The 18740-nt window shown below is 41.0% G+C and overlaps 1 protein-coding gene and 1 non-coding gene across 2 annotated transcripts in view; both read right to left on the bottom strand.

Moving 5' to 3' along the window:
- The window catches only part of ZNF41 (zinc finger protein 41), a 40703-nt gene extending 22355 nt beyond the window's left edge, over nt 1–18348 (bottom strand). Inside the window, 4 exon segments of the mRNA XM_065914855.1 lie at nt 7879–8113; nt 9451–12564; nt 14999–15048; nt 16856–18348. Of these exon segments, the coding sequence (XP_065770927.1) occupies nt 7879–7950 (72 nt within the window). The 5' untranslated portion in view covers nt 7951–8113; nt 9451–12564; nt 14999–15048; nt 16856–18348.
- LOC136154853 (U6 spliceosomal RNA) lies at nt 845–951 on the bottom strand. The gene has a single exon (XR_010660560.1). It is a non-coding gene; the product is annotated as a U6 spliceosomal RNA (small nuclear RNA).
- Nucleotides 18349–18740: the final 392 nt, after the last annotated feature.

Below are 18740 nucleotides of genomic sequence, written 5' to 3'. Positions count from 1 at the left end.
AACATTTTTTTTTAGTATAACATTTTTATGATGTGCATCTCCATGTACATAGAGGAAATATTTAAGACATTAGTAACAGGTGAGGGTAAAGGGACTTACATGGGAACTAAGTTTTCTACACTTCACTCTAACTGATAAAATGTCAACAGCAGTAGAGACCTATACAGTGATGGAATAATTCTGTATCCAGATTATTGTACAGGAATCTATACATGTGTAAAATGGCAGAGAATGACAAGCACACTGCAGAAATGTCAATTTCTTGCTTATGATAATTGTACACAGGATTGTACTCAGACACAGGATGTAACCATTGCGGGAAACTGGGTAAAGGGTCACATGAGACCTCTCTGTACCATCTTCACAACTTCCTGTAAATGTATAATTATTTCCAAATAGAAAGTTTTAACAAACTAATAAATTATCCTCAGAAAGACTGGAGTAGCGGCACAGCAAAAAAGATCAAGATGTTATTAAAAAGGAGCCTTCACAGGGGTTCCCTGGTGGTCTAACGGTTAGGATTCCAGGCTTTCACTGCTGTGGTCGGGGTTCAATCCCTGGTCAGAGAACTGAGATCCTACAAGTTGCTCAGCACACCCAAAAACAAAAACAAACAAACAAAAAAACAAAAGGAGCATTCACTTCTTTCCTGTTTATCTGCCTACCTGTGTACCTACCTACCTACCTATTATAGGGACTGGTCACTTTCTACTTTATTCAGTAGATAATAATCTATCACTATTATGATTTCTTTTGCTACTCAAATTGTCCCAGATTTGACCAGAGGGAGCTCCTTAAAAGTGGCTCCTGTGTCATTCTGACATGTTCCCATCTTTTTTTTTTTTTAAATATGGAACGCTTCATGAATTTGCATGTCATCCTTGCGCAGGGGCCATGCTAATCTTCTCTGTATTGTTCCAATTTTAGTACATGTGCTGCCGAAGCAAGCACTGTTCCCATCTTTTGAGTGCTTCATTACTTCCCAGTGTAATGAGTTATTCTATAATCATTTTGTACTTTTCTCTGTTCTAACCCAGGAGTAAGTCATTTCTCCAAGAAGTACTAGTTCCTATTAGTGACAAATGGTAAATCAAGGTGCGCTCATTGTACCTGGCATATAATCGTCCTTTCAGCACTCAGAGCAAGGAATGTTTTTCCTTATGTGAGACTGCCAACTAATCAATAAAGAAGAAACGATGGAATCAGAAAAACGCCATTAGAAAAATAGCACAGTTATTAATTGCTACAGGCAAGAATCATTGCTTGATGCTATAATCAATGGACAAAAGCATGAGAAATAGGATATTCACATAGTCCTGAAGTATTTTCCCACAAAATATTGGGTTGGCCAAAAAATTCATTCAGGGTTTTCCACAAAATATTACAGAAAAACTCGAATGAACTTTTTGGCCAACCCAATAGTTATTTTTTTCCCAATAGTTATTAATTACAAAAAGAAAGATAGTAACTTTATATAGTACCTGACAGGCAGCATCTTAGCCAGGTGATCAAAGTTAACATTATCAATAAAGGACAAATTAATATGGAATGCTTGCTGATATGACACAGCAAGCATTTCTGTGATATTCCTGACAAAAATGAATAACCTGAATCTAATTATGAGGAAGCAAGAAACAAACCCAAATTGAGGGACATTCTTCCATATGATCAGTTGTGAAAGTCAAGGAAGGGCTAGAACTCTTTCAGGTAAAAGGCTAAAGGGACATGAGAACTAAACACAATGCATGTGCCTGGATTGGATCCTAAATCGGGCAGAAATGCCAAAAAGGACATATTGTGACAATTGGGGAAACTATTTACAAATGGTATGTTAGTAGAGAATTGATGCTTTCAAACTGTGGTGCTGGAGAAGATTCTTGAGAGTCCCTTGGACTGCAAGGAGATCAAATCAATCCTAAAGGAAATCAACCCTGAATATTCATCGGAAGGACTGATGCCGAAGCTGAAGCTCCAATATTTTGGACACGTGATGTGAAGAACCAACTCATTGGAAAAGACTCTGATGCTAGGCAAGATTGAAGGCAAAAGTAGAAGGGGGTTACAGAGGATGAGATGGTTAGATAGCATCACTGACTCAATGGACATGAATCTGAGCAAACTACAGGAGATAGTGGACAGAGGAGCCTTTGCATTCATGGGGTCACAGAGTCAGACACAATGTAGTGATTGAACAATAACAACATACACATAAATACATAAATTGAGAAGAGAAAGCAAATGTGGCAAAATGTTAACAGTTAGTGATTTGGGGTGAAAGGCAAAATAATTCAAGAGTTTCAAAATGATCAATGCTTTAAAACTCAGGAGAAGGCAAGCCCAGAAAGGGAACTGAGAAGAGAAGCGCCTGTGACACAAAATGGAGAAGGAGGAATGGAGAGGGGAAAGAAAAGAAGGAAAAGTGGGGGGAAGGAGATGGTTAAGCAGAAAAGCAAAGGGGTGACGGGGTAGCGATTACGGGGAGAAGAGCCGAGGGGCGGTGGGGCGTTAAAGGACAACAAACAGTTGACCAAGTAAGAGACGGAGGAGAAAAGAAAAAAAAAATAAATAAAACTCAGGAGAAAACATAGGGGAACATTCGTTTAGGCCTTGGAGTAGGCAAGGATTTCCTAAACAAGACAGAAAATGCACTAAATATCAAAACAAGATCCAGTGATTCAGCTATGAGGAAATGAGGAGCCTTTATTCACTGAAGGACCCTTTGTTCTTTGGGGGCCCTTATTAGTAAGTGTGCAGGGACACAGAGCAGGCACAGAACTCACTGTACCTGCTCCACCACCAGCAGCTACAGAGGCAGATCCATAAGCACTGGGCCATGCCCAGCACTTCTCCACCCACCAGTTCTCCAGAGCACAGCCTCGAAGGTTGCCAAGAGGAGGACCTCCACCTGAGCCTCTAGCAACACACCTGACCTGTTCTCCCTCACTGCCCAAGGGCACTTACCCAGGGGCAGTCCCAGGGTCTGGCTGGAGGGAAGCTCTCATTCTGCCCGCCCACCCTCCTGATCCTTGTTCTCTTGCCTGTGACCTGAGCCAGGACAGACTGGGAGGTGTGTAGGTGACACAGGGGAGGAGCCTCAGATGTGGGGGAGGAGTGGCTACTTGCCAACTAGTGTGGAAAAATTAAAACATTCTACCATTTGGCATTGTTAAACATTTTTCAAAAAACTTTTTTATTGAATGATAGTTAATTTACAATATTGTGTTAGTTTCAGGTATATATATATATATATTCAGAATATATATATATTTACGTGTATATTCATATATATGTGTGTATCATATATACATATATGTATTCTTTTTCAATCACTGTGAAACATTTTAACAACTCTGAGCCCAAGCTGGAAGACAAAAAGCCCATCTTCACCTGTCTCTCCCTCCCTTGGATTCACACAGGGAAAGTGTATAAAGATCTTTCCAGGCACAGATGCCCCACTTCCATCTCTTTCCCCACCAAAATAAGACACTTTGGACTCTACCCTGGCTGGGGGGGGTGGTTATGTGAGGTGATGGACAGGGGATTTTGGAGCTAGCAATTAAGATACAAACTTGCTAATACAGACCCATCCAGATTCTAGCCTCATATGAAAAGGTATGGTTTTTTGGCCCATTTCCACCATGGAGGATGGCCTGTGTCTCTGCCACCACCAGAACCCCTATAAGGACTTCCTCATCCTATGTGAGGATCCCTGCTAAGCCCCTGATGGCACGCCAGTGAACCACACAGCAATGTCTCCCTTCAGGGTCATCTCTGTCCCAGAACTCTCTGCACTCTCAGCTCTGGGGCACGCTATGCTGCCAGGATCCATCACTCACTGCCCATTTTGTCCCTGGCCATCTGCTCTGTCCCACCCCGCAGTCAGCCTGCTGGGGTTCAGTCCTCCAGCTTCAGGGCTGCTCTCACTCCTGCCCCAGCACACTTCTCCATCACCTCCTGTGAGATGATCCTGCCCTTCTAAACCCTATCCCAGTCTACCAGATGGGTTTTCAGGGCACTTACTAGGCTGCCTGAAAAAGTGTGCAATGTAGTTCACTCTGCCCTTACTCAGGGCTAAATACCCAACTTCTCTGCATGTTCCTACCAGAGCTGGGGGTGCTCTGGTCTTTCCCTCTGGCTGTTTCCTTTTTCATCAGATTGTTCTCTGTGTACTCCTCCCTCTGTCTTTCCCTGCTTACCCTGCCCACTCCTGTCCTGAGTTCTCCTGTTCCTTCTGCTGGTTCTTGTTTCCTCTGCATGGTTCCCGTTCTGACTTTTCCTTGGTCCCTCTGTTTACTGTTCCCTCTAAATGTTTCTTGTTATTTCTGAGTGTCCTCTGGTCTCTTTCCTGATGCCTCTCTTTATTGTTTCCTCTGATGGTCCCTTGTTTCATTGTTCCATGCCTCCTGTTTATTCTTCCCTCCGACTGATCCCTGGTGCCCTTGACTGTCCTGTGTTTCCTTTGGCAGCTGCCCCTCTAGCTGATCCTTAGTCTGTGGCACCATTCTGGTTGTGCCCAGTCCACCTGGCTGCTCCCTGGTCCTGATGAGGCTTTCTCATTCCTTCTAGTTGACACAGACTGACTGCCCCTTGAGTCTTCTCTCTAGACTCAATTCTTTCCTGTCCCTTGGGTTTTCCTGGAATGCATTTCTAATATGCTGTCATCTGATGCTCCTGTGTCTAGTCCATGGACCACACTCTGTGGAGCACTGGTCTACCCGGCTCCTAGTCTAGGCTCTTGATCCTCAGTGTAGACTACTTCTGTGTGCTCCGTGCCACTGTACTTTCATCTTCTCCATCACTTGCATTATGTCTGACCTTCGGTTCCTTTGACTGTTTCTTGGGCAAGGTGAACAACTGCCCCGGTATGCCCAGGACTTTCCCTGTTTTAGCACTGAAGCCCCACATCCCAGGAAGCCCCTGTTGCCCTATCCCTCTAGAACTCTGGATGTTCCCTGGCTTCTGCAACTCTCTGTTAACCCCAGTGCCCACTAAACAGGGCCTCTGGCTTTGGGAATGGATACTAGGCCTTCCAGCTCTTCTCTAGTCCCTCTAGTTGTTTACTAGTAAGTCAGGCTACTGTCCAATACCAGATACGCTTTTGACGCCCACTGTGCTGTTCCCTAGTCCTCTGGTTAGGTCCCAGAACTTCTAGAGGACACCCAGCACAGCTTTGCTGTTCCCCAGCCCCCGGGACTGTTCCTTGTTGCCCCTGGTGCCCTTGGCTACTCCTCAGCTTTGGAGGCCCCTTTCTGTCTCTCCAGCTGTCCCATGGGTCTGTCACTTCCCTGCTCCTCCAACCTGTTCTACAACTTCAGCAGCTGGTACCAGCTTCCTCTGGCTGCTGCCTACTCCCAGGCTTGTCTTTCCCATTTCTCCCCATTTCCTGTCCCCCGGTACCTGTGCCTTTCCCCACTCCCTCAGATTTTCCATCTGACCCCTGGTATCTCTTGAAGTGACTTATCTGGCAGGCTCTTACCCAACACATCAAACCTTTTTGTTTTTTCCATCTAACTGAGTCTTCTGTTTCCTCATCCCTCTGGCTGGTCTCTGTTTCCTCTGGCTGCTATCTGATTCCTCTATCTCCTGGTCTCTCCTCCTATTTTGAAATCTTCCTGATTGTTCTCATACCTTCTGGCTCTTGCGTGCTCCCCACTATTACCACTTCTCCAGCCTAAACTACTGTTTCTTGGTCTCTTTGCTGCTCTCTGGCCTCTGGCTCTTGTTTTTCCATCGCCTCTGTTTGTCCCACTGCACTCCCACCTATCTCCTGTGCCCCTTGGCTATCTTCTATCTGGAGTATGTGCACCATGGTCCCTCTAGATGTTCCCTGTGGCTATTCCCTATCTCTCTTTCTTTTACTGACCCCTCTTCCTGTTTTTCAGCTTCAGTCACTATTTCTTAGCCCAACTGGCTGTTCCCTACCCCCGGGGACATTTTTATTGGTTCTGTGGTATCTCTGCCCATTTCCTGCTTCTTGACATCTAATGAAAAAACTAAGAACTTAACAAATAAAGACGTGAATAAATAACATTCACCAGGGTCTTTGTCATTTCCATCTCTTCTTGAAAAGGGGGCATAGGTCTATGGTTGGCAAACAAAAACCTACTATATAGCACAGGGAACTTTGCTCAGTGTTTTGTGGGAGCCTGGATGGGAGGGTGGTTTGGGAGAGAATGGATACATGTATATGTATGGCTGAGTCCCTTCACTGCTCACCTGAAACTATCACAACATTGTTAATTGGCTATACCCCAATGCAAAAGTTTTTGGTGTTAAAAATATAAATTAAATTTAAAAATAAGTCTATGGTTGGGAAGGAAGACATGAGTCTTGTGCCTTGCAGAGACCAGAATCATTCATCCAGAAATTCCCACACATTGGCTGGGCAAGGGGCCATGTGAAGAAGGACTAGGGAGGACCACATTGCTGTGACCCCAGCTCGTGGGTCTGTGCTGATCTGATGGAGCAGAAACCAGACAAGAACAATTTTCCAGAGTGGAAGTGCCCTACTGTTAGGCAGCGGTTTGTTTATCATTCAATGTCCCTATACCTTTTGCTCAAAATATAACTTCAGTGACTTGGGCAAAAAGATTTAAATGTAAGAATTTCACCACAGCAGTTTTCATCACAATAAAAAACCTTGAATGCCCTAAGTTCACACACAGTGGACTGGTTAATGATAGTTTATCTAAAGGATAAAAAGCTACTATGTTATGTATCATGTGAAGAAAAATATTTACTGTCTAGAAAATTATACTGAAGTGCTAAGTTAAAAAGGAAACAACAAAATACTATAATTTCACTTTTAAACATGAGCTGTATCATGTATATGTGTGTGGTATGTATGTACACTCTCAGCCCCACATGTGTATATCCACATACCCACATACATGCACATACAAAGGGAAAAAACTGTAAGGAAATATAGCTAAATGTTAACAACGGTTAACTTTGACTAATGCTGAAATTACAAGTAATGTTTTATTTTCTTCTATTTGCTTACCTGTATATTCTAAATAATGAAATTATTAAATAATAAATATTAAAATAAGTTTTAAAAGCTTAATGTTATTCTAATGACCACATGATCCTGAGCCCCTGTGACAACCAGCCTGTCCCCAGAGTTGACAGTAGACTCAGGACAGTTGGAAGGAGGGAGCTGTGGGGCAGGGTCTGACTCCCTTGTTTACACAATTTCCAGGGAACTTTTAGTGGGAAAGCTGGTCTTGGCTGGAGTGTGGTGAGGGTAGAAGACACAGTCAGGAGACCTGGTACCAGTCCACTGCTGTCACACAAAATCCCAGGGGCCTGGGCAAGTCATGTACCTTCTCAGGCCACTTTATTCATCTTTGAGAGGAGAAGGAAGAACTAGAAGGACCCTAGAGACTGTGCTCACCCTACTACCCTGCCATCCTCTAAGCTCCAAAAAAAGGGACTTTTCTCCCAAGATCAGGATAAAGGGGGAGTCAGCAAATCCCCAAGGATCAGCTGAGTGTGTGCACAGAGCCAGTGGGTAGTGGAGGGTCTATGCTGGGCATCAGGGATAGTGTCTCCATGGCTGGGGCTGGTGGTCACCTCTACCTGGATCTTACCCAACTCTGCAGGGAGCTGCTTCCCCTTCCCCCAGGCTGTGCAGCTGACCTTCCATCCCACCTTTCCTCCATTGGTTGCATCATATTTTCCACTGAAACAGGAAGGGATCTGGATGCAGGACACCAGCCACATGGTGCCCACCCTCAGCAGGGGGGTGGTGATTCATTTCAGGGGCAGCAAGTCTGGAATTTGCCCCTCCTGTCCCCGCCCTAAGTCCCTAGCAACAGGTCAGAGCCATCTCCTCACTGAATGAACTCCTGCCCCTGAAGCCCTCTCCCTCCTCACCTCACACATGCTGCCTTGTCCCTCTGCAGCCAGGTCTGGGGACCACTGGGGATAGCTCTGGTTAGCTGGCATCTTCCTCAACCCTTGGGCTCTCTTGCTCACAATGCTGCTCTTCCTGGGACCCTGAGGCCAGGCTGATCCGTGGACTCAATGTGAGCTTCTGAGGCTGGAAGGAAGATCCGGCAGCCTTCACTATGGGGTCTGGTCCAAGGGCTCCGCAGAGATTCCAAAAAACCTGGAAAGGCAGTGTCCATGTGGTCAATCATTCAGCATTCAGCATTCAACCCACAAGCATTTCCTGGGGGCACCAAAGAATAGTTAACACTGGATAGTGTGGAAAAGTTCAGTAACCAACACCTATGTAGAATGCGGACAAAACTCATGCAAAATGAATGAGAGTTTTAATTCCAGCTCTTCTGCATTCTAGCTAGAATCTAGGGAAGTCACTTTAGTCTGAGTTTTTTCACTTTAAAACTGAGGATGAAAACACCCATCTCACAGGGCTATTAGAGTTAAACGACATGATACTTCAAAAGCACTTGCTCTTATTTGGTACTGGGAAAACATCCCATTGATATTAAATATTGCTATTATTATAAGGTGCAAGGAATGTTTTGTTAGTACTTCATTTAATTTTCAAACTCATCATATGAACTAGGTATTACTTTGCCTATTATTCTCTTTACCATCAGATACAGCTGTTTGTAACTATTAAGAAATTTGCCCCTGATCAAGGAACTAAGATCCCATGAGCCACGTGGTGCAGCTATATTAAAAAAAAGTTACCCCAAGATTACTTGGACTAGGGGAAGGACAGGGATTCAAACCCAGGTCTGCCTAACTCCAAAGTACATTTTCTTTAACTACTGGGCCATATGGTATTCTATATGTGGAAGAATCACAATAAACATTACTTCTGTTTCTTGCTGCCTTTAAAGTGCTCTGGCTGAAGGGTGACCATATCACATATGCATAAACCAATATTCTGTATAATTCAGTATACATTCTGGGAAATTTATAGAGCGCACTCTTTTTTGCCAAAGATGGAAACATAAACTCTTTGTACCCTCTCCCCCAATTCCCATCTGGCCCTGAAAGTCAACATGTCTGCACAGGCTCCTAAATTGGTAACCTACACTGCTTGACAAAAACTATGTCCCAAATGGTGCTATCAACTGGTTTCCTTAGGCTCTTCAAATAATCACCAACACAGGCAACACAACCTCAATAGAAAATCAACTATTAATCTGTTCAATGGGTCCAACCTGACTTCCTGTAGGACTCCATAACTTACAGCCCACATATAGAGTCAGTGATGCCCATAAACCCCTCAAGAATAGACCATCACACACTAAATCAAAGGTCCTGCAATTACCAATGTTCATAGGTCCCAATCAATCACTCCTATAGGGCTCCTAAAACTGACACCCAAAGACCTGAAATCCCAGGCTTGAAATGAATCTTTTACTACCTCAGTGTCCTAATCAATAACTCTCATGAACTGATCAATGACTTCAGATCTCCAACTCTTATAAAACCTCAAGAATTTCTACAGAGGTCCCAATTACTTACCACATATATCTAATTATGTTTCTTCAATGATTTCCCAAGATTATCACTCACTGATTCAACATGAATGCAATCTATAGGCCCCAAATTATCTAATCTTCAGTTCAGTTCAGCTCAGTTCAGTTCAGTTCAGTCAGTTGTGTCCGACTCTTTGTGACCCCATGGACTGCAGCACGCCAGGCCTCCCTGTCCATCACCAACTCCTGGAGTCCACCCAAACCCATGTCCATTGAGTTGGTTATGCCATCCAACCATCTCATCCTCTGTCGTCCCCTTCTCCTCCTGCCCTCAATCTTTCCCAGCATCAGGGTCTTTTCCAAGGAGTCAGTTCTTTGCATCAGGTGGCCAAAATATTGGAGTTTCAGCTTCAACATCAGTCCTACCAATGAACACCCAGAACTGATCTCCTCTAGGATGGACTGGTTGGATCTCCTTGCAGTGCAAGGGGCACAGAATCACGGCAGCTGCAACGGCGCAGAAGTGTGGCTGAGAGGAGCTACCCCACGTCCAAGGTCAGGGGTGGCAGCCGAGAGGAGCTACCCCACGTTCCAGCATCAGGGTCTTTTCCAATGAGTCAGTTCTTCCCATCAGGTGGCCAAAGTACTGGAGTTTCAGCTTCAGCATCAGACCTTCCAGTGAATATTCAGGACTGATTTCCTTTAGGACGGACTGGTTGGATCTCCTTGCAGTCCAAGGGACTCTCAAGAGTCTTCTCCAACACTACAGTTCAAAAAGCATCAATTCTTCATTGCTCAGCTTACTTTATAGGCAAACTCTCACATCCATACATGACTACTGGAAAAACCATAGCTTTGACTAGATGGACCTTTGTTGGCAAAGTAATGTCTCTGCTTTTTAATATGCTGTCTAGGTTGGTTATAGCGTTTCTTTTGAGTGAGAGAGTCAATTCCTACACAGATTGATAAGAAGTCTGGGGTCCCCAAGGAGGAGAAAGGGGCCTGGGGCTCTCGAAGCAGAGACAGGGGTCTGGAATTCTCAAGGAGGAGGAAAGGACAAACATCATTTTTTCTCTACATTTCTTAGTCTTAGTCACATAAAACATTTTTTCTTTAAGTTTGAAACTGATGATTATACCACAAACAGCTCAGTTTAAACTCTGTACTAGTGATTATACAACAGCAGTGTATCCTGACTGAGGATAGTTTCTCCTTCCTGAAAACCTTCTGACTAATCCTGATATATTAAGAGTGTAAATTATGGGACTGGGTCTGGTAAAATTTTCACAGACTTGAGACATTCTTTTGATTTATTGTAATAAGTAACTTAAAAGTATATAACTCCCTTGCTAACACTTGCGAGGGGGTGGCATTCTCTGTCCCCCTTCTGATGTCTATGTCAGAAACTTTCTCTGTCCCTTTTCTTATTTTAATAAAACTCTGCTACACAAAAGCTCTTAAGTGATCAAGCCTGGTCCCTGGTCCTGATCTTCTTCGGAGATCATGAATTGGACATCGTTCACCATAAGCTATCACAAGAAGCAAGCGTCTTTTAATTTCATGGCTGCAGTCACCATCTGCAGTGATTTTGGAGCCCAAAAAAATAAAGTCTGTCACTGTTTCCCTATCTATTTGCCATGAAGTGATGGGGCCAGATGCCATGATCTTAGTTTTCTGAATGTTGAGGTTTTTTGTTTTTTTTTTTAATGTTTTAACTTTTTTTTTGCCTTTTTATTTATTTATTTATTTTTAATTTTTTTTTTATTTTTTATTTTTTAGTGGGTTTTGTCATACATTGATATGAATCAGCCATAGAGCTGAATGTTGAGTTTTAAGCCAACCTTTTCACTCTCTTCTTTCACTTTCATCAAGAGGCTCTTTATTTCTTCTTCACTTTCTGCCGTAAGGGTGGTATCATTTGCATATCTGAGGTTATTGATATTTCTCCTGGCAATCCTGATTCCAGCTTGGGCTTCATCTAGCCCAGCATTTTGCATGATGTACTCTGCATTTAAGTTAAATAAGCAGGGTGACAATATACAGCCTTGACGTGCTCCTTTCCCTATTTGGAACCAGTCTGCTGTTCCATGTCCAGTTATAACTGTTGCTTCCTGACCTGCATACAGATTTCTCAGGAGGCAGGTCAGGTGGTCTGGTATTCCCATCTCTTTAAGAATTTTCCACAGTTCATGGTGATCCACACAGTCAAAGGCTTTGTCATAGTCAATGAAGCAGAAGCAGATGTTTTTCTGGAACTCTCTTGCTTTTTCAATGATCGAACGGATGTTGGGAGTTTGATCTCTGGTTCTCTGCCTTTTCTAAATCCAGCTTGAACATCTGGAAGTTCTCGGTTCACGTACTGTTGAAGCCTGAATTGGAGGATTTTGAGTATTACTTTGCTAACGTGTGAGATGAATGTAATTGTGCAGTAGTTTGAGGATTCTTTGGCATTGCCTTCCTTTGGGATTGGAATGAAAACTGACCTTTTCCAGTCCTGTGGCCACTGCTGAATTTTCCAGATTTGCTGGCATATTGAGTGCAGCACTTTCACAGCATCATCTTTTAGGAGTTGAAATAGCTCAACTGGAATTCCATCACCTCCACTAGCTTTGTTTATAGTGATGTTTCCTAAGGCCCACTTGACTTTGCATTCCAGGATGTCTGGCTCTAGGTGAGTGATCACACCATGGTGATCATCTGGGTCGTGAAGATCTTTTCTGTATAGTTCTGTGTATTCTTGCCACCTCTTCTTAATTTCTTCTGCTTCTGTTAGGTCCATACCATTTCTGTCTTTTATTGTGCCCATTTTTGCATGAAATGTTCCCTTGGTATCTCAAATTTTCTTGAAGAGATCTCTAGTCTTTTCCATTCTATTGTCTTCCTCTATTTCTTTCCACTGATCACTGAGGAAGGCTTTCTTATCTCTCTTTGCTGTTCCTTGGAACTCTGCATTCAAATGGGTATATCTTTCCTTTTCTCCTTTGCTTTTCACTTCTCTTCTTTTCACAGCTATTTGTAAGGCCTTCTCAGACAGCCATTTTCCCACTGCTCCAGCGCCTACCATCTTGCTGAGGTTTCTCTGACCTTGGGCATGGGGTATCTCCTCACAGCCGCTCCAGCGAAGCACATGGAACAGAACAGAGGACACAGATATCGCCTCCTACAAATACATCATGTAAATTTTTTTTACAAAGGTACAAAAACAATTCAGTATCTTTTCATCAAATGGTGCTAGAGTAATTGGATATTCTCAAGCAAAAAACCAAACAACAACAAGACAAAAATAAACAAACAAATAAAAAACCCAAATTAATCTCATTCTAATTGTTCCACTGGGGTTTCCACAGTGGCTTAGCAGTGAAGAATCTGCCTGCAATGCAGGAGACGCTGGTTCAATCCCTGGGCAGGGAAGATCCCTTGAAGGATGGCATGGCAATCCACTCCAGTATTCTTGCCTCGAGAATCCCATGGACAGAGGAGCCTGGTGGGCTACAGTCCATAGGGTTGCAAAGAGTTGGTCAGATATGACTAAAGCAATTGGGCACGAGAATGCATAAAAAATTAACCCCAAATGGATCATAGATTTATGTGCAAAATGTAAAACTGTTGGAAGAAAACAGAAGACAGAATTGTCAGAACTTAGGGCTTAGTGAACAGTTCTTAGGTATGACACCAAAAACATGATTTTTTAAAAAGAAAAAAAATAGATAAGTTTATCAAAATTAAAAATTGTAGCTCTGCATAAGACACTCTTAAGTGGATGAAATGACAAGCTGCATACTGACAGAAAATATTCACAAACCCCTTATTTGACAAAAGACTAGTATTTATAACATATAAAGAATTAAATGGGCAAAAGACATGAATAGACATTTCACCAAAGAGAATATGTGGAGGGCAAATAAGCACATGAGAATATGTTCAGCATCCACAGAAAAGCATATTCTAAAATTTATATGGAAAGACACGACTCCCAGAATAGCTAAACCAGTCTTTTTTTTTTTTTTTTTTGGCCATGCCATGTGGCAAGCAGGATCTTAGTTCCCCAACCAGGAATTGAACCCACACCCTCTGCAATAGACTTCAGAGTCCACTGGACTCAGAGCTAAACCAGTCTTAATGAAGAAGAATAAAGTGGGAGAATCATCCTAATAAATATTAAAAGTTTACTACATGGATATATTAATCAAAACTGATTTGGGCAGAGGGACAGACACATATCAATGGAACAGAATAGAGGATCCAGAAATAGCCCCACATAAGTATGACCAACTGATTTCTTTTTGTACAAACATGTAAAACAACTCAATGGTGCTAGAACAACTATACATCCAGAGCAACCTTCCAGGTTGAATATAGATGTTCTGTGAGGAAGGCATGTTCAGAGAGGGCATGGAAGCTCTGTACCTCTCCCCCCATAAGTTTCCCTGTGGATCCCTTCCATCTGGTTGTTCTTGAGTTGTATCTTTATAATAAACTGGTAAACAGTGTTTTCTTGATGTCTGAGCTATTCTAGCAGTTACTAAACCTGAGGGAGAGGTCCTGGGAACCCCCAATTTATAACCAGTAAATCAGAAGTATGGATTGCCTGGGACTTGCAGTGACTGGCATCTGAAGTGGGGGCAGTGGGATTGAGCCCTTTAATTTATGGGCTCTGATGCTAACTCCGGATGGTTGTTGCTTAGTTGCTAGGTCATGTTTGACTCTCAGATCCCATGGACTGTAGCCCACCAGGCTTCTCTGCCCAAGGGATTTCCCTGGCAAGAATACTGGTAGGCAGTGTCAAAACAGAAAGATGGTAACAATAACCCTATATGCGAGATAGCAAAAGAGACACAGATGTATATAACAGTCTTTTGGACTCTGTGGGAGAAGGCGAGGGTGGGATGATTTGAGAGAATAGCATTGAAACATGTATATTATCATATGTGAAACAGATCACCAGTCCAGGTTTGATACATGAGACAGGTGCTCAGGGCTGGTGCACTAGGACGACCCAGAGGAATGGGATGGGGAGGGAGGTGGGAGGGGGGTTCAGGATGGGGAACACACGTACACCCATGGTGGATTCATGTCAATGTATGGCAAAACCACTACAATATTGTAAAGCAATTAGCCTCCAATTAAAGTAAATAAATTAAAAACAATTGAATTGAGTTGTTAGACATTCAGTTGGTGTCAGAGAATCAGAGAACGGCAAAGTTTTTAGATTGGACACCAAAAGCATAATCTATAAAAGGAAACACTGATAAACTGAGTCTTGTCAAAAATTTAAAAACCTTTGCTCTGAAAAAGACCAGAGGATGGAAAAGATGAAGAGAATGAAATGACAAGCTACTGACTGTGAACAATACATGAAGATAACATATCTGACAAAAGACTGGTATGTAGAATATATAAAACACTCTCAAAACAGTAAAATCATCCAAACAATTCAATTAGAAAATACTAACAGACATTTCACCAAAGAGGATACATAGATGGCAAATAAGCATATGAAAATAGTTCCCATATTATCTACCAGGGAAATGCAAATGAAAACTACAATGAGATATCACTACACATATATCAGAATAGCTAAAATAAATACTTACAATGCAAAATGCTGGTGAGGAGGCAGAATAACTGGATCTCTCCTACACTGCTGAAAAAATGTCAAAAGTTTATATACTGTATGATTTGATCAATACAACAATTTTGAAGTGACACAATTTTAGACAAGGAGAACAGATTAGTGGTTTCCAAGGGTTAGTAGAGACAAGAAGTGAACAGTGTGTTTATAAAAGGGCAATGCTAGGGATCACTGTGATATTGGACTATGGTGATGGATACACAAAGTTTCACAGGTGATAAAATTGTATGAAACTTAGTACACACATATACACATACATGTATGAGTAAGACTGAGGAAATCTGACGAAGATGGTTGAATTGTATCAGGGTCAAAATTCTGGCTGGTATATTATACTTTAATTTTGTAAAATGTCACAACTGGAGGAAACTGAGCAAAGTGCACAAGGGATCACTTTGCATTACTTTTTTACAACTGCATGTGAAATCCACAGTTATCTCAAAATATATTTCAATTAAAAATTTTTTAAATGATGTTCAATGTCAATGTTTAAAAAACTGTTCAAAGCTTTTGTAAGCAAAGGAAACCATTGACAAAATGAAAAGACAACCTACTGAATGGGAGAACACATTTGCAAATGATATGACTGATAAGAAATATCCAACATAGTATATATAAACAGCTCATACAACTCAATATCAAAAAACAACCCAATTTAAAAATGGGCAGAAATGATACTGTGTATAGTACCAAACCCTATATATGCTGTATCTCTTATACACATGCATACCTATGACAAAGTTAATTTATGATTTGGGTACAATAAGAGATTAACAACAACTAATAATAAAATAGAACAACTATAACAATATACTGTGACAAAAGTTAGGTAAATGTGGCCCCTCTCTCTTAAAATATCTTATTGAATGGAAACGCAGATATGGAGAACAGACTTGTGGACACAGTGCGGGGAGGAGAGGATAGGACAAATTGAGAAAGTAGCACTGACATATATACATTACCACGTGTAAAATAGATAGCTAGTGAGAAGCTGCTTTATAACACAAAGAGCCCAGCCTGGTGCTCTGTGAAGATCTAGAGGGGTGGGATCAGGTGGGGAAGGTGCAAGAGGGAAGGGATAATGTATATGTATAATTATGGCTAATTCACATTGTTGTAGAGCAGAAACCAACACAACACTGTTAAGCAATTATCTTCCAATTAAAAACATACACACAAAATGGGCAGAAGAACTAAATAGACATTTTTCCAAAGAAGAAATGAAGATGGTCAATAGGCACATGAAAAGATGCTCAACATCATTAACCATCAGGGAAATTCAAATCAAAACCACAATGAGATATCAACACACACCTGTCAGAATGACTATTTTTTTCATTTATTTTTATTAGTTGGAGACTAATTACTTTACAATATTGTAATGGTTTTTGCCATACATTGACATGAATCAGCCATGGATTTACATGTGGTCCCCATCCTGAAACCCCCTCCCACCTCCCTCCCCATCCCATCCCTCTGGGTCATCCCACTGCACCAGCCCCGAGCACTTGTCTCATACATCCAACCTGGACTGGCAATCTGTTTCACACTTGATAATATACATATTTCGATGCTGTTCTCTCAGATCATCCCACCCTCGCCTTCTCCCATAGAGTCCAAAAGTCTGTTCTATACATCTGTGTCTCTTTTTCTGTCTTGCATATAGGGTTATCGTTACCATCTTTCTAAATTCCATATATATGCGTTAGTATACTGTATTGGTGTTTATCTAATAGAACTACCATATGATCCAGCAATCCCACTCCCCATCACTTTACTTAGAGAATATTGGCTTAAACAACAAATATTTATTTCTTACAATTCTGGAGGCTGGGAAATCCAAGCTCAAATGTCAGCAGATTTGGTGTCTAGTGAGAACCTGCTTCCTGATTCATAGACAGCCATCTTCTTGTGTCCTCACATGGCAAAAGGTGGAAAGGAGCTCTATGAGGTTTCTTCTATAAGGACACTAATCCCATTCATGAGGGCTTGACCCTCATGATCTAATCACCTCCCAAAGGCCTTGCCTCTTAATACCATCACACTGGGATTTAGGATTTCAAGGTGTGAATTTGGGTGGGAGGGGGCACATAAACATGCAGTCCATTGCACTCATCAAAAGAGTCTCAACATTCATTAGGGAAATAGAAATCAAAACCAAAATGAGACACCACTTCACAATCATTAAGATGGCTAGAATTAAAAAATTAAAAAACCAGACAATAACAAGTGTTAAGAATGACACATTGGAACCTTCATATATTGCTGGTAGCATGTAAAATGGTGCGACTATTTTGAAAAACAGTTTGGCAGTTCTTTAAAGGTACTGTATGACCCAGCAATTCTACTTCTGAGTGAAATGAAAATATACATCCACACAAAAACTTGTACACAAATGTTCATGGCAGCATTATTCAAGGTAGCCAAAAAGCGAAAACAACCCAAATATCTATCAACTGATGAATGGATAAACAAAGTGAGGTATATTCACACAAAGGAATATTATTCAGTAATAAAGAATGAAGTACTGATACATGGTATAGCATGGATGAATCTTGAAAACATTCTAAGTGAAAAAAGATAGTCACTGAAGAGCATATATTTTTGATTCCATATATATGAAAGGTCTAGAACAGGCAAATTTATAGAGACAGAAAGTAAACAGTGGCTGCTTGCAGCTGGAGGCATGGGGTGGGAATGTGGAACCAGTACAATGTTTCCTTCTGGGGGTGATGAAATGTTCTAAAACTGGATTATGAGGGTGATTTGCACAACTTGAACATACTAACAACCATTGAATTGTAAGCTTTAAATGTTGAAGTTTGTGGAAGGTGAATTATATCAATAAAGCTGTTAGAAAAAGAAAAGATCATGTAGTTAGTAAGTGGCCATGCAGGATTTCAAATCCAGTATCTGGAAAGGGGAAGGTATTCAACAAACATTTGTTGAATGAATGAATGAATGAATATCCTTCACTTCCAAATTAGCAACAAGACAGAGGTTCTCTCTATCAAGTATCATTCAACATTGTTCTGAAAGCTCTAGCTAATGCAATAGAAGATGAAGTAATCAGAAAAAAATATTTGAAAGGAAGAGAGAGAGTATCATTGTTAACTGAATGTGACATGATATTATATCTAGAAAAACTAAGAGACCATAAAAGGCAACTATAATTCACATGAGAATGTGACAACTGGATTGGATAAGAAATAACATATAAAAAAGAAAAAAAATTAAATCAATACTTCCCCCCATGGAAATAGAGAAATGTGCTATTTATTGTGATAATGAAATCAAGTGTAAAATATCTAAGAATGAACTTTAAAAAAAGGTCCTGAATCTATAAGAAGAAAACTATAAAATATAGTTTTAAATAAATATATATAATATATATATTTATATATATATATAATATAATATATATAATAAATATATAAAATATAGTTTTAATGGTTGCTTTTGAAGTAAAATAAAATGGTTTTTAACATTCATATGAAAGAATAAGTGCTAAAAAATATTAAAGAAAACAACCAAAGAAAGGAAGAGTGAGGGGATTAGCACTATTAAAAGTATTATTAATACTATTAATACTATTAAAAGTATTCCTAAAGTCACAACAGTTTTTTGAAAGGGAGTAGACACATATATAGAAGAAAAATTGAGTTCAGAAATAGAACAATATACATCTAGGAATTTATGGGACA

The sequence above is a fragment of the Muntiacus reevesi genome, chromosome X (assembly GCF_963930625.1).
Source record: "Muntiacus reevesi chromosome X, mMunRee1.1, whole genome shotgun sequence".
In the NCBI taxonomy this organism is placed as follows: Eukaryota; Metazoa; Chordata; class Mammalia; order Artiodactyla; family Cervidae; genus Muntiacus; species Muntiacus reevesi.
Note: the sequence above shows the minus strand (reverse complement) of the source record. Positions and strands in the feature narration are given on the sequence as shown.